The 14,455-nt window shown below is 40.2% G+C and overlaps 1 protein-coding gene across 5 annotated transcripts; it reads right to left on the minus strand.

The window, feature by feature from the left end:
- Window positions 1-377: 377 nt before the first annotated feature.
- Window positions 378-12,500, minus strand: sp2 (sp2 transcription factor). Of its 5 annotated transcripts, none has more exons than XM_076884552.1 (9): window positions 12,385-12,500; window positions 8,726-8,802; window positions 7,707-7,754; window positions 6,739-7,494; window positions 5,539-5,757; window positions 4,927-5,224; window positions 3,972-4,149; window positions 3,652-3,845; window positions 378-3,434 (listed from the first exon to the last, which is right to left on the minus strand). In XM_076884552.1, the coding sequence occupies exons 1-9, from the start codon at window positions 12,389-12,391 to the stop codon at window positions 3,334-3,336; spliced, it is 1,878 nt and encodes a 625-aa protein (XP_076740667.1). In that variant the 5' UTR covers window positions 12,392-12,500; the 3' UTR covers window positions 378-3,333. The 5 variants fall into 5 exon arrangements, with proteins under 5 accessions (XP_076740667.1, XP_076740665.1, XP_004562281.1 ...); XM_076884550.1 differs by having other exon boundaries at window positions 4,903-5,224; XM_004562224.3 differs by lacking the exon at window positions 7,707-7,754.
- Window positions 12,501-14,455: the final 1,955 nt, after the last annotated feature.

Genomic DNA, 14,455 nt, shown 5'->3' on the forward strand with positions numbered 1-14,455 from the left:
ACCCGGATTTCAAAGTCATTAAATGTTTTTTTCAAAACAGAAATATAGATCAACCTTGAGAAATCTGTGTATAAACTTATTTGACTTGACCATTAGTAGAGTGTTCTCATGTTATGATATAGAATTTCTTTAAAAATTATTTTTTTAAAAATTGTTATGGCACTAAAATCAGTAATGATGCTTCTATAAGGCTTAATTATCCAAATAAGGCTGTTACAGCCTACCAGGCATAAAAAAATATGTGCTTGGTTGTGATTTATTTACACAAAGACCACGATTATCCTTCTATTCCTGACAAACAATAATCACATTAAGTATGAATATAATTAATCTATTATTAGTCCCAAAATGAAAGTTAAAAAGAGTGACGCAGTTGATAAGGTATGAGTTCTTTATTGAGGGGGGGTGATGGTAGAAAAGGAGCAAACTATGTTTTAGCACCTTTATACAACTTAGAAAATTAATTGCTGGTTCTCTTGGTTCTCCTGATATACACAAAAAAAGGTTTGTAGAACACTTTATGACATATAGGCTTGGAGAAGAAGCATTTCATTCACAGAAACCAAGCAACAGAAATGACTTAATTCAGGGGAAAAAACACATTATATTTAATTACAATCAACATTAAATTTACAAATTTTGGAACCTGGGAGTTTAATCAGTGCACATGACATTAGCATGTAACATAAGTTAAAAACACAAAACAAAATTTTACAAATGTTGTTACCTGGAATTAGAAAGAAAAAAAAACATCTTTAAATACTGGGTGCAGCTGTCTAAGGCATCTTTAATTCATAGAAAAAAGATCTAGAAGTCTTATACAAAGCAGGAATGAAGCTATACAATGTCACATATATATGTTTTTTTCCTTAAAACACTGTACAAAGTCCACTTCCTTCAAGGCTGGCTACGCCAACCACAAAACTATGCAGCTTACCAATTTTTAATATCCTACATTTACCGTGTCTGACAGACACGTTTTATTTACATATTCACTCATGAAATACAAACATAAATATGAGCAGCCTCTGTCTCTCTCTCTCTCAACGTCACCTTTTTAAAGCACTTTGTTCAAAGTGCTTTGAAAACAAATCGGACTTGAGCTTTTTTGGTCAAATTTCTCTGCTTTGCACAACCTGTAGCAAGCCTGTACCATCTACCAGAAACAAACCTCACTGTGAAGCTGCTCTGCTGGATAATTTGACCAAAAAAAACCTTGTTAAGCAATGACTTAATGTACTTCTTTAAATAACTCCCCGGCAATTTCAGGCTTCAAACTCACTGCTGACTTGTTAGAAAACGGTCAGCTTATCTTCATAACATCAAAATCACTGAGCAAATGTACATTTTCTGTAAAACAAATGAGATTAAAGAAAGTTATATCAGTACTGTGCAGCAGGGCTAATGCTGGTCATCTGTACATCACAAAAACATCTTAAGTGTTAATTTAGAATTAAAGCCATCATATAGCTGGAAAACATTGTGTAACTCATAGAAGGCCTGAGAAAGCTTTATTTTTTCCTGTTTTTTTGCATCTTGTGACATGATTGTCAAGTCAGGCCAAATAATTAAAAGTCTGATCTTATATACAGCAATGCATAGGCTACAATTCATCAAATCTGAACAATGAAAGAAAGACTAAAGTGTAGTTTTGTTCGTTTTTTAAATGAGTAAACTGGGAGAAAGTGTTGGAGGTACCAAATTTTTAGGTTCTTTAGTTTGAGAAGGGTGAACATGTTTCCTGCCACGATGAAACTTGAACTATTCAGGTTAAAAACAGGTAATAAAAGAAGCAGAAATCATTAAGTTTGTCAAAGTTAGTTGTCAACTATGAACATGCAACCATTTAAGAACTCAAATAAAATCAATCTAAAACTAAGACTGGTTTGACTTGGAACTAATGTGATTAATGACTGGATGGCTAAACTTCAGGAGCTATACAAAAATAAATGGCAATCTGATACACAGCCCTAGAAGTAAGTGTACATGTCTTGTTATACATGGTAAATAACCAACTATGTAGAAACAAAGTGTGGACCACAGATGCAAGAGCATGTTTTGCATTTGAGTTATCAACTCTTCTTACTGCTAATATTTCACCAAATTAAATCTTTAGCGTCTAAACTCAGTAAAACTTAGCTCATCAGCAAAAGTCTTTCTATGCATTTCTGGGCCATCTCACCAGCCTTTAACAATTTTATTTAATTTTCCTGATATTTGAAACTTCTTGCAGTGCCTGTGTAAAGGTAGAGAATTTTAGGTAGTATAAATACATAACTATCAGACCTTTTCCTGATAAACTTGAAAAGAACAATGGTACACTCTCAAACATTTCATCTATTACACACAACTCATGATAAAAGAGCACCAACTGTCTCAACTCAACAGAGGAAACACCTGGAGCCACCATGAGCAGTGTGTAAATTTTCATTGTTGAATTTTAAGATACTTAATATGTTTCCTCCACATCTTTAGCAACAGCTTCCTCTTTGTGGCTTAAAGAGGTTAGATTCTGCTTTTCCTTTATCCGTTTCATGGTTTACAAAACTCCATCCTCTTTACTTTGGTGTTCCACAAGGACTAATTCTTGGAGTATTATATTTTCTAATTAATTACCCTTCCTTAAATTTAAACAATCAATTTCCCAACACAATTCCCAACATTAGCCAACTTTGCAGATCGCATCATATTGCTGCATTTAGATCACTACTGGTAACCAGGGACCTACCAGAGCTCACAGAAATGATATACTGTTATAGCTCCAGCACTTCCTTAATTGTGGTCTGTTTGGTTTTTTGTGATTTATTTTTACATTACTGGGGGGGGGCTCACCCTCAATTTCTGAAATTTCTTAATATTCTGTAATAAAGAGTATGAAGGTTTTTGTGGTAGAAGAAAAAACAATATAAAAGAGACTGATGATGTTGGGTTTTCTAAAAGTAAAAAAAAAAAAAAATCTGTATATGTTCTTCCGCCAGAGAAGTAGAGGAGTTCATAAATAATCTAGCAGAGTTAAGCATTTAAATCTAAAGCATTTTTACCTTACAAATTCAGTCACAGTAATCTGTCCACATGTTCAGACCAAATGGGGAAAAAAAATGTTTAAAAAATGGTCAATAAATTTGCTGAAAGTTTGAAGTCCACCAGGAAGGGTTCCTTTGTACACCACGCTACACAGTGTCCTTGAAGAGTGACAGGGAATCAAGCATTTCATTCTGGAGAGTTTCCCATTGTGGGATAAGTCACAAGCACAATCCCTTGGTCTCATCTCCACTGCCCATCCTTCCTGTAACACAGTTACTTTCTGAGTTTTTGTATCTGTATACCGTCTGCTCACAAGTTCTTGGTGTTTATGTGAGTCTTGTAATGCTTTGTCAGGTGGTCGCTCCGCATGAAGCGTTTCTGACACTGGCTGCACTCAAAGCGCTTGTCTCCTGTGGGAGGGAAAAAAATGTATTGAGTAATATTTTTAATGCACGTTCAATAATGAAGAAACAATAGGTGTTTTTAAAAACATAATTTGTAAAAATGTCTGGATTGTTAAGTTTTTAAGTGTATTTAGCAACTCTGTGTGCCTATTTTTCCTCTGTATGTGAAGTGAAGTTTAATACAGAGTGATTTGATGATTCTGTTTGTTTGTGTCCAGAGCACCTGTGTGCGTCCTGGCGTGCCTCTGCAGCTCGTCACTGCGCGTGAAACGTTTCCCACAGAAAACCCAGTTGCAGACGAAGGGTCTTTCACCAGTGTGCAGCCGGACATGAGCTCTGAGCAGAGATGTTTTCCTAAAAGTCTTTTCACAGCCAGGGACGTGGCAGATGTGTTTCCTCTTTCCCACCTCACTGGGTCTAAACAGTGAACAAAATTCAAACCCTTTATCAGTATGAGAGTTTTAATAGTCTGAGTGCTAAAAAGTATAATATGAACTTCCCAAAATGTAGAACTGATCCCAACCCATCCTTTGACAGACTCACCTCTTGTCTGCATCTTTACAGTTGGGGCAAGTGCAGGCCATGCGTCGTTTCTTTTCTCCTGGCTGGCCAGGCAACTCCAGGGTGAGGGTCTGGTCTACCTGAATAGCAGGCTGGCCCTGTGCTGCGGCCAGCTGGAGCCCTCCACCCTGCATGGTCTGCACCGTTAGGTGCTGCTGGCCTAACAAACGCAGAGACTCATTGTAAGACAAACAGCAGGGCTTCTGCAGGAGCTGGATAATTCAGTTTACTGCCATCAGTGAACTGAAATTCTAATCAACAATAAATTAAGATGCGAAAGCTATATGTTGCAAAATAAAATGTCATTTTTGTTTTAGAGTTTTTAAACACATTGCAAACTTTCAGCTGCTTTTGCTCTTTGACTGAGGAAAAGGTCAACATTATTCTTTATTAACATAAATAACTGACAACTGATAAAGTTATTTTATCCATCCGTTTGACTGCTTATCTGGGTTTGGGTTGGAGGGGCAGCAGACTTCCCTCACCCCAGCCATCTCTTCTTCATCTGGACAGACAAAGAGTCATCCCCAAGCCAGCCAACAGATATAAACTCTCTCAGACCCAGGTCTGCTATCTTTAACACCAGACCTGGGTCTGACCTGAGGCCTCTTTCCAGTAGGAGATGCCCAAAACACCCCACTTCAGAGGCATCGATAAAGCATCCTCATCAGACGGTCAAATCATTTTTCAATGTGGAGGAGCAGTGCTTCTATTCTCAGTGAATGTCTTTAGCAGCAATAACATGAAGTAATTGTTTTCTGTATAACTATCAGCCTCTCACATTGTTATGGACGAGTCTGACCGACGCTTCTTTACAAATAAACACCCCAGTGTATTTATCAGTAGTACTAGACAATAACATTGGCTCTATAAACAGCCAGTGGAAAGCTTGAAGAAAAAAAAACAAACAAACCCAAAGCATCTAGCATCAGCTCACCGCCTGCATTGGTGATGGTAACAGGAACTCCCTGAACTTGGACCCCGTTGATGCTGATGGTCTGCACTGCTTGTGCTGCTGAGGTGAGCTGCGATGTGTTCAATTGTATCATTCCACCTGCAGGGGCAATTTTTGCCAAGGTCCGCTCCTTTCGTCCTCCGGTAGCTTGTGTTCTCTTGGAGCCAGCTGGTGGTGCGACAGTGGTGGTAGGGGCAACTGTGGTGGCAGGGGTTGTTGTTGTCATGGAGTCCTGAAGCTGAACCGATTGCCATTCACCTGATGCTGTTTTAAAGAGAATCTGGGGAAAAAAATATCACTAAGTTTACTTAAAATGTTAAACTAATTCCTAGTTAAACTGTTATATTATCTTATATATGACTTTGACATGTTGCTAGCTTAGTTGTAAAAATGTCACATGGTCCTTTGCTACCGTTCCTGAGGTATTCATAATAAACAGAAGAAGTCATTTTCAGCTGCTTCCTTATTTACAAGGAGTTACCTCAGCAGGTAGTGCTAGATATTGATTTAGCAGAATTTTACACTGGATGCCTTTCCTGACACAACAGACTAAAAATATTAAGAGTTAAAGAAACAATAAGCCTGAACAGATACCTGCGTTGGTGATGTTTCTGTTGGAGTGACCTGCAGATTCGAGGAGACAGACTGTCTCTGCGGGACGGGTGGCAACGTAGCAGAGGCAGCCTGTACCACCTTCAAAGCCTGTTGTGGGATCTGAACCACCTGAGAATCTGGTTTGGGCTGGACCAGCTGGACCTGTTGCACCATAGCAGGTTGCCCAGGACTTTGCACAATCAGTAAATTGTTCCCTGCCTGTGAATATAGAGAGAAGAAGCTGACCAGTAATCCTCATACGTAGGCTTTAGCCAACATCTTCAATGTTTTGACCACACTGAAAGGCTAAACATTCATTTAACAGTTAGCTATAGACTGGGTTGAGTGTTTCAAAGTAGAATTTCAAACTCGATAACAATATTGTGGTTTCTGTTTAACTGCGGATTTTATCAATCTGAACTGCACACACATTTACTCGCTTTGGTAGTATATTTATGTCACAGGGAACCCTTTGAGCGTGAAAAACAAAAAGTGGTTGTAACACTAAAAAGACTTTTTGTTTTAACCATTTGGTGGCAGAAGAACACATCACAAATTAAAAAAAAAAAACAAAAACAAAAAAAGAAACAAGCTTTGTACCATAAAACAACTGCCTGCCCAAAACTGAAACTGTCCTGAGGCTAATTAGGAAGCAGACGCTTCTGAAGATGTAAAACAGTTGACAGTTTCCTGGTTTTTTTTCTTCTTTTTTGACTCCTCACAAAAAAATGATAACAGGAACAGCAGGTTATTAACATTCATTAGCATACATACATTTTTATTAAGATCAAAAAGTCCCAGTGCTCAAGCCCGGCTTGTATTACAGGAGCACAAACCTTAAGAAGTATACTCTGTGATAAAACAGAATCAGTTACACTTATTTTCAACAAAAAAGAGAGAATTAAAAAATAAAATAACTGATAATTAATTAAATATATATGGCATTTGGGGACTTCTACTTAACATGCAGTAAATGCTAGACTAAGAGCAGTGAGAGTAGATGCCGAGACTAGCTTACATGTCAAACTTGTGTCTGCGTAATGTTATAATTTGACAAACTTTAAATAAAACACTGACAGTTCAAAGAGAACACATATTTAGAAGGGGACCATTAAGTCTGTTTGAAGATTAACTTAAAACAAATAAATCGTGCCTTTGTTTATGCTTTTCAGTACCAGAAACAATAACAAATAGGGGTACCTGTATGATGTTATCACCAGCTTCTATTAGGATGGTCTCCATCTGCTCTGGGGTTGGAGAGGCAGCCTGTGCTGGAGGCGGCGGTGGAGGCTCAGCAGCCAGTACTGCCTTTTTTTTCCTCCCTCGTCGTGCCTTTCCAGGAGTGGGAGGGGCTGCAGCTGTCTCTGTGATGATTTGTGTCCCACCCACTTCCCCTGTAGCCACGTTGAGGGGAATTGTAAGTCCACTGGGCAGCTGCACAACGTTTGTAGCTGTATTGTTTGGCTTCCGCACCTTGAGGGAGGGCTTGATGGCTACGGTCTTCTGTGGCGTGACAGGAGCAGTGGCTGCAGCCGGAGCCGGCATGGTCATGGGAGTGGTAATGATGGCCTGGTTGGTACCGGGTATGAGCTGGATCTGACCTCCCTGTGGCATCACTTGAATGGTTTGTGCACCCTGGATCTGCGGCACCACCTGATACTGGATGCCAGGAGTGGCCGAGGTGCCGGTACAAGCAGGACTCTGCTGGATAGTAAGGACGATGGGGCTGCCAGGAGCTGTGGAGCCCAGGCCAGCAGGTAGCTGGATCACATTGCCCTTTGTTGAAAGGAAACCAAGGTTTTTCGGTGGAGCTGGCGCTATTGGAGCTGGCTTTATAGGAAGGAGCCGGCGAGGTTGTGGCTGCGCTGGCGGAGAGGTGACAGGAGCCTGAGCAGCAGGAGGGCCGATTTTACTGCAGGTGGCAGCCAGCAGAGCCAAAGGAGAGGGCTGAGTGTCCTGTGGGAAGACAGAAACATAGTCCAAGCCTGCATTAAAACCAGCCTGAACAAGAAGAATTCAGCACTAAGGGAACGATAGGATGAGGTAGTAGTCAGATCAAAAGCTAAAACAAAACAAGTTAACACAACCCAACAGGTAGGCCTACAACTACACATTAAGAATCATAATCAGTAGCGATTAAGTGGTGTAGTAGGTGTAGGAGTTTCCACCTGCGATGCCTTTGTGCCCCTCTTTGGTCCAAATGTGTGATCATCAAGCTGCAGGACAGGGAAGCATTCTACATTAATGCCATCTTCAGCACACTTTATATACACTGGACCGCTTCATGTATTTGAGGCAACAAACGGGTTTAAGTTGGGACTAAGAAGGTTGATACAACAAAAGTGAAAAAGGTTTAGTGACTACTGGTGCAAGACACAAAGCGATGTCATTAGTATTTAAATTCCCAATTGTGCAGTTGTGTCTCTCAGATATTGATCAACATCGAAGCAAAACAGTGACTGAATTTATAGAATATATTGTTTTTGTTAGAAAAATATAGCACATCAGCTCTATCCTGGCACATAGAGAAGTGAGGGCCGCTTTTCCATTTCCAAACTAAACTAGTGCAAGAGCACCGAATCTGGATCTAACCTCATCTGAGAAAGTAATGATAATGCTGCCATAATCCATAATTAGTGGGCGTAAGGGTCCAGATAACAGCGGTAAGTTAGAACAGTTGACTGGTTCTTTATCATTTGTTTAAATGTCTCTGGGGGGGGTTTTCCAGTCAAAGCAGTTTTAAATTTGACAATAAACTTATCATGACATCTTAACTTACACAGTGTCGTTTTTGTATGTATGTTAATTTCAAAATTCTACGCGGCCTTGTTCTCGAGTTATTGCATTCACAAGATTTTCAGAAAACTTAACCACCGAGATTTTTAGTAGATGCACCTATGGTATTCACTCAAGTTATCGCATTCACAAACTTAGGTGTCCACACTGCCCGCCAGGCAGGGTAACAACAGTACTCCATCAGCGATTTGCAATTGAGGGTTAAAAAACACTCAATGCTTACAATGCACTAAACATCAAAGGAATTCTACAGAAAAATAAACACACAGTGTATATTAGCACAAAGATATGGCAGCAATATGAACACAACAGATGTTAAGAGCAACAGTAAGAGAAGAGATTGCAACAGTGCAACATGCGTGCACAGCCGAGGCTTGTGGCTGCTACTCACTTGTGTTGAAGCAGAGGAGGGCTGAAGGTATTCGCTGGGACTGACAGCGACAGTGGTAGCCATACTGTCCTGTTGTTCTGAAAAAACGCACAGCAGAGAGATTTCAGGCTGCCTGCAATGGTTAAGCTATTCAAGGGTATCACAGGAAATTGCAACAAAACAGAAGAGCTCTGTGAAGGACAAGCCATGCAGTATCTCACTTAAACTGCTATATGATCATTAAATGTCATCAATTACACAAATGATGCCATTAACTGCGCTAATTAACGCATTCATTTGCATGCTGACACTTTCATTTTCACCAAACATGTGGGATATTTATATGACTCACATCTCTTAAAGGATTCAGGAATGACAGAGTTGTGCTTTTTTGTTTGTTTGTTTGTTTTTTGAGGTTTCGAGAAAATATTTTCCCTCCAATATGTTGACGATATTAAAAATATTCAACTCACGCATGTTATTAGCAGAGTCATTAGAAGCTATCTGTCAAGAGTCAATATATCATGTTGTTGTTGTTGTTGTTAAATCACCATAATTGCAATTTGCATGAGTCAGCCACATTTACCAGTGACAGAGATGGGAAACAAATGCTTTTCCTTCAAAGGTTTCTATGTTTTCTCTATTTTTGTCCAGAATCTACTCCACATCTATTCCACATATTAAATTTAAATAGGTCATTTATTCAATTTTCTCGGTAACTTAGTGGAGATTTTGTATATTCACACACATTAAACTGCATCAATAACAGAATTATAAAGGAATACAAAATTTCCACTGTGATGGAATATACCACAAAGAGCTAACTGGCCAAAATAAATAACATAAACAATGCAGACGATCTCTAAAGCCTGCTCTGAAAAACAGTTACCACTAATGCAAAGCAGTGTACGGAACTGAAGCTTTAAAGTTTTCCAGTACGTGGGGAATAATGCAGACACCTACTGATCTCTTTGATAAATATACACGGTTCTTTTAGGTACCGCAGCACATCTTTTGCTATTTGACTTGTTTTTGATCCAGTCTAATATAAACTTAGGTCATTAACCAGATCAAAATTTAGTCAATCGAGAAAGAGCTGTGATACCTGTACTTCATAAACTTAACAAGTTGTGTCTGCCAGAGGTTGTGTGTGTTCTAATAGCAAATGTCAGTCTACTGGCCACATGTCAAATACTCTGAGCAAAAAAAAAAATACATTGGACTGCGCTCAAAAATATTATACGAGAAAAAGACAGTAAATATATTGAGCATATTATATTTCCATTTCAACAGTTAGCATAAGTACATTTAGGGCAGGCTGCCCAGCAGCAGTTTAAGAGCAGGATAAATCTTGAGAGCCAAGCAAAGCAGCCTAATGGCCAAAATAGGTCGATGCTGTTATTGTCAAACAGAACTGCTGTGGAACTGTGGATAAAGCAATGCAAGCTGTTTTACTATCCATTACTGCTTGAACTACAACACAGCTAGTGCACACGATACAATCTCCACTTTTTTTAATAATTTATATAAATTCAAGAACAACACACAAATATGCAATTTAAAAGCCAAGGGATCTGTGACAGATTCAAATATTTTAATTTGGGATTTTATAGAACAGAAATACTCGCAGGCATTTTTAACATCTATTAACAATAATGACAAATGTAAAACGATAAACACTACTGGGACAGTAGTCCAGTACTGTCCCCTAACCCCTGTTGAGCTACATATCTAAGCTGGAAAACACCTGAACTCAACCAGCAGATAAGATATATGACCACATGGTAGCCACAGATCACTCTTCAGGCTGTCCCGATATTTGTGACAAATACACAGGATGATGATAAAGAAGTGATTCATCATCATAGATCTGCAACATGCAGATTTGTAAGCCAATGGCCATATTTTATATAAATGTATAAAACAAAGTAAGATGAATTAGAGCGGTGTCCTTTCATCATGATAAAAAAATGATTGCACAAGTGTGTATATGTAAATTAACACAGATACTGCAATAACATTGCCACCAACACTTGTTTGGAGTTGTAATGTTTGGGGCTTAGTTATTCTCTGCCTGCTCTAACAGGTGTTATAAATTATGAAACAGGTTTGTGGTTGCCTGTCTTTGAAAGCATGTACCTTCACCACAGTTTGCAGAGAAACAACTTAGTTTCTTTGTAAGAGTGCAAATGCAGCTTTCTTCAAGAACTTATGTAGTTCAGTGATCTTTCTTGTCTTCACCCTTTGCACAGCATTTCTGTCCACACACGTAAAACACAAAAATGCACAAGTATTACAATGATCATTTATTGAACTTCTCTTACATTTTTATTGAGGAAAATGATGTTGCAATACACCCATCACTAACAACATTAAAAGCACTGCCATTATGTGCTACAATTCAAGGTTCTGCAGTGAAACTTTAGTTCCTGGTACTCGTGTGGGTACTTTGACTAACTTTGTTGCACACCAAGAACACAGGCCACACCTTTGACATCACCCTGCAGAACAACACACCCTGCCACTAAAATACAAATAAAAACAACTCTAAGGAACAAAAAACAGACATGCAAGGCACCCTGATCTCATTCCAGTTAGGCATCCTGACCTAGGACAGCCTCACTCCAAAACCAATGCACTGGATCTGTCACCAACATTCCAGTGCCTGACACCACAAGTGTAATAATATTCCATAAAAAAGCATTCCATACAATGCCGACGTCAGACAATAACTTGCTAGTTATGAGGAAATGCCTGAAGTACAAATTCCTCTTTTCTACAAACTGTGCCGTCTGTATCTGCCAGCTCATCTGTCGACAGTAAACTTAAGCCTGACACACAATAAACTCATCTCTGTGTCGTGGCTGGTGATCAGCTGTACAAACAGGAAGGAGTTCCTCTGTTGGAGCTGCCTGCCTCATCTAGTAAAAGCATTATAAAATGCAGCTGTTAATCGAAACGTCTGAACATGACTACCAAAGCAACAGACTTTCACTCGGGGATATCTCAGCCTGCTGAGCGAGCCACTAATCTCTCCATTCTGACACATTTTGGATTGGTGATAGCAACAGAGAACAGAACTTCCCATCAGTTATGCAAGTGTGACTTTAAGTCCTGCAAATAACACAAATGGGGGGAAAAGTGCGGCCTCAAAATAGCGCCGCCATGCAACACAGTCTGTTAGGTTGGCTTGCAGAGCAACAGCAGCTAACGTTAGCCACCAAGCTAGCTAGTGCTACTGACTCAACTGAGGCAGACTCAAATGTCTATCGACTAGCTTATATATGTGCTGGTTTGCTTTGATAAAAATAAATGAGGCGAGACGGGAATGGGTGCAACATGAAAATATGTCGGTGTATTGCTGTGGGGTTTCATATGTGGTGGAAATGGACAAATCGATTTGGGGGCAGAAACAAGTAAAGGACCAGCTACATAGCTTCCAGTAGCATTTTGGCTAGCTGACGCGTAGCTAGCAAGTCAAACTCTCTTTGATAACGTTACAGAAAAAGGGAGCTCTTTGCCGGAAGTGCACTGCTTATTTTGGTACATACAACCGCACGAACACCCCTAAAACATAGTTATTTGTACCACAGCATGATTAGTACTTTCCCTTCAACGCAAATATAATGTTTTACGAAGTAGAATGTAATATAAACACCAATGTTTTAATTCCTACCCACCGCTCATGACGACATTCGCTCTCCGCGAGCCTTGCAGACCGAACCCATGGAGGAATCCGCCCGCGCTGTTGCACCAATCCACGGACAATAGAGAGTTAATTGACGTCTACCCTGACCAACTACCTTTAGCTGTCTTTGTGACCGAAGTCCACCTGAGCCAATCCCGACGTCATATTTCTGTACATGGGTCGATGGATGACCGTTTGGCCAATGGGATATCTAGATTGTGATCAGTGGGGCGGTTCCAACAGGACTGACCTGGAACAAGCGAGTGCCCTATTACAGCAGGAGCACTGCTTCACTGACGTCCCTGACGGCCAATGTGATCTTTAAGGGGCAGTACAGTCAAACTAAGAATGACAGCCGCGCTGATCAATGAGCTTTAAGTCACTTGTGCCTGACCTGTTTAAACTGTGGCACGATATGGAGCGGGACGTTATGTGGGATAAAGACTGCGCTCAGTGAATGGATTATATATTTATTTTAAAGCTGTGAGCATATGTTGCATTGATAGTTCAACATTTGTCTGTACAGTACAGGATATCACTACCAGCCTACTTTGCACAGCTTTGTATATTGTACATTTTAGATGTATTTATGTTTTGTTTTTGTTTTTTTGACAATGTTGGCCTGTTAATGGCTTAATTACTGTTTGTTTAAAGGTCCACTCACGCAAAAATCAAATCAAATCAAATCACTTTTATTGTCACATCACATGTGCAGGCACACTGGTACAGCACATGCGAGTGAAATTCTTGTGTGCGAGCCCCACAAGCAACAGAGATGTGCAAACACAACAACACAAACGAGCAAAATACAAGAATGGCCAACCTGAAACTAATAAATATATGTACAATATATAATAGTGTATGCATTTCTGGATGTGTATACTAAATATTTTCCTACGTGTGTGTGTGTGTGTGTGTGTGTGTGTGTGTATATATACACATTTTTACAAATTAAATAGTAAAAAATAATAATAATAATAATAATAATAATAATAAAATATATAAAATATACAGAGTTGAATATGTGCAAAACAAGTGGCATTTATATACAGTATGGAGTGCCTAATGTTAAAGTTCCAGTAGTGAAGCTGAGGTGTTTATGACGTGTTCAGCAGTCTGATGGCCTGATGGAAGAAGCTGTCTCTCAGTCTGCTGGTACGGGACCGGATGCTGCAGAACCTCCTTCCTGATGGAAGCAGTCTGAACAGTTTATGGCTGGGGTGACTGGAGTCCTTGATGATCCTCCCCGCTTTCCTCAGGCAGCGCTTCCTGTAGATGTCTTGGAGGGAGGGAAGCTCACCTCCAATTATCCGTTCAGAGCACCGCACTACTCGCTGGAGAGCTTTGCAGTTGTAGGCGGTGCTGTTGCCGTACCAGGTGGTGATGCATCCAGTGAGGATGCTCTCAATGGCACAGTGATAGAAGGTCCTGAGGATGCGGGGGCTCATGCAGAATCTTTTCAGTCTCCTGAGAAAGAAGAGGCGCTGCTGCGCCTTCTTCACTGTTTTGTTTGTGTGTACTGACCACGTAAGATCCTCAGCCAGGTGTACTCCAAGGAACCGGAAGCTGCTCACTCTCTCCACAGCAGCGCCGTTGATGGTGATGGGGGTGTGTACTTCTCTGCACCTCCGGAAGTCCACTATCAACTCCTTTGTCTTTGCGACGTTGAGGGTGAGATGGTTGTCTTGACACCAGTGGGTCAGGGCGCTGACCTCCTCCCTGTAAGCCGTCTCATCACCGTTGGTGATAAGACCCACCACTGTAGTGTCGTCCGCAAACTTCACAATGATGTTGGAGCTGTTAGTGGCTGTGTACTTAACACACAAAAAAGATGCCTGGCTAAAACATGTATGACATGTCTTTTATCTTATCCTGTTGTTTTCAACACAGCCTTCACAATAGGCTGTAGTTTTACCCTGAAAAGCACTTTGACATTTAGCTCTCTGCTTGTGTGGTAACTGCTAATGCAATAGAGGATGCAGCATTCAAGTCATTAGTCCACCAATCTATAGACTGCAGACTGTAATGATTGTCAGGTTATGAGACAATGGCCCTGTTGACAC

This window comes from Maylandia zebra, linkage group LG6, assembly GCF_041146795.1.
Source record: "Maylandia zebra isolate NMK-2024a linkage group LG6, Mzebra_GT3a, whole genome shotgun sequence".
In the NCBI taxonomy this organism is placed as follows: Eukaryota; Metazoa; Chordata; class Actinopteri; order Cichliformes; family Cichlidae; genus Maylandia; species Maylandia zebra.

Coding starts and splice junctions, on each gene's coding strand:
- sp2 (XM_076884550.1), bottom strand. Junction 7,495..7,706: donor GGGGCACAAAGGCATCGCAG/GTGGAAACTCCT, acceptor GTCTTCCCACAG/GACACTCAGCCCTCTCCTTT. Junction 5,225..5,538: donor CAGAAACATCACCAACGCAG/GTATCTGTTCAG, acceptor TTTTTTCCCCAG/ATTCTCTTTAAAACAGCATC.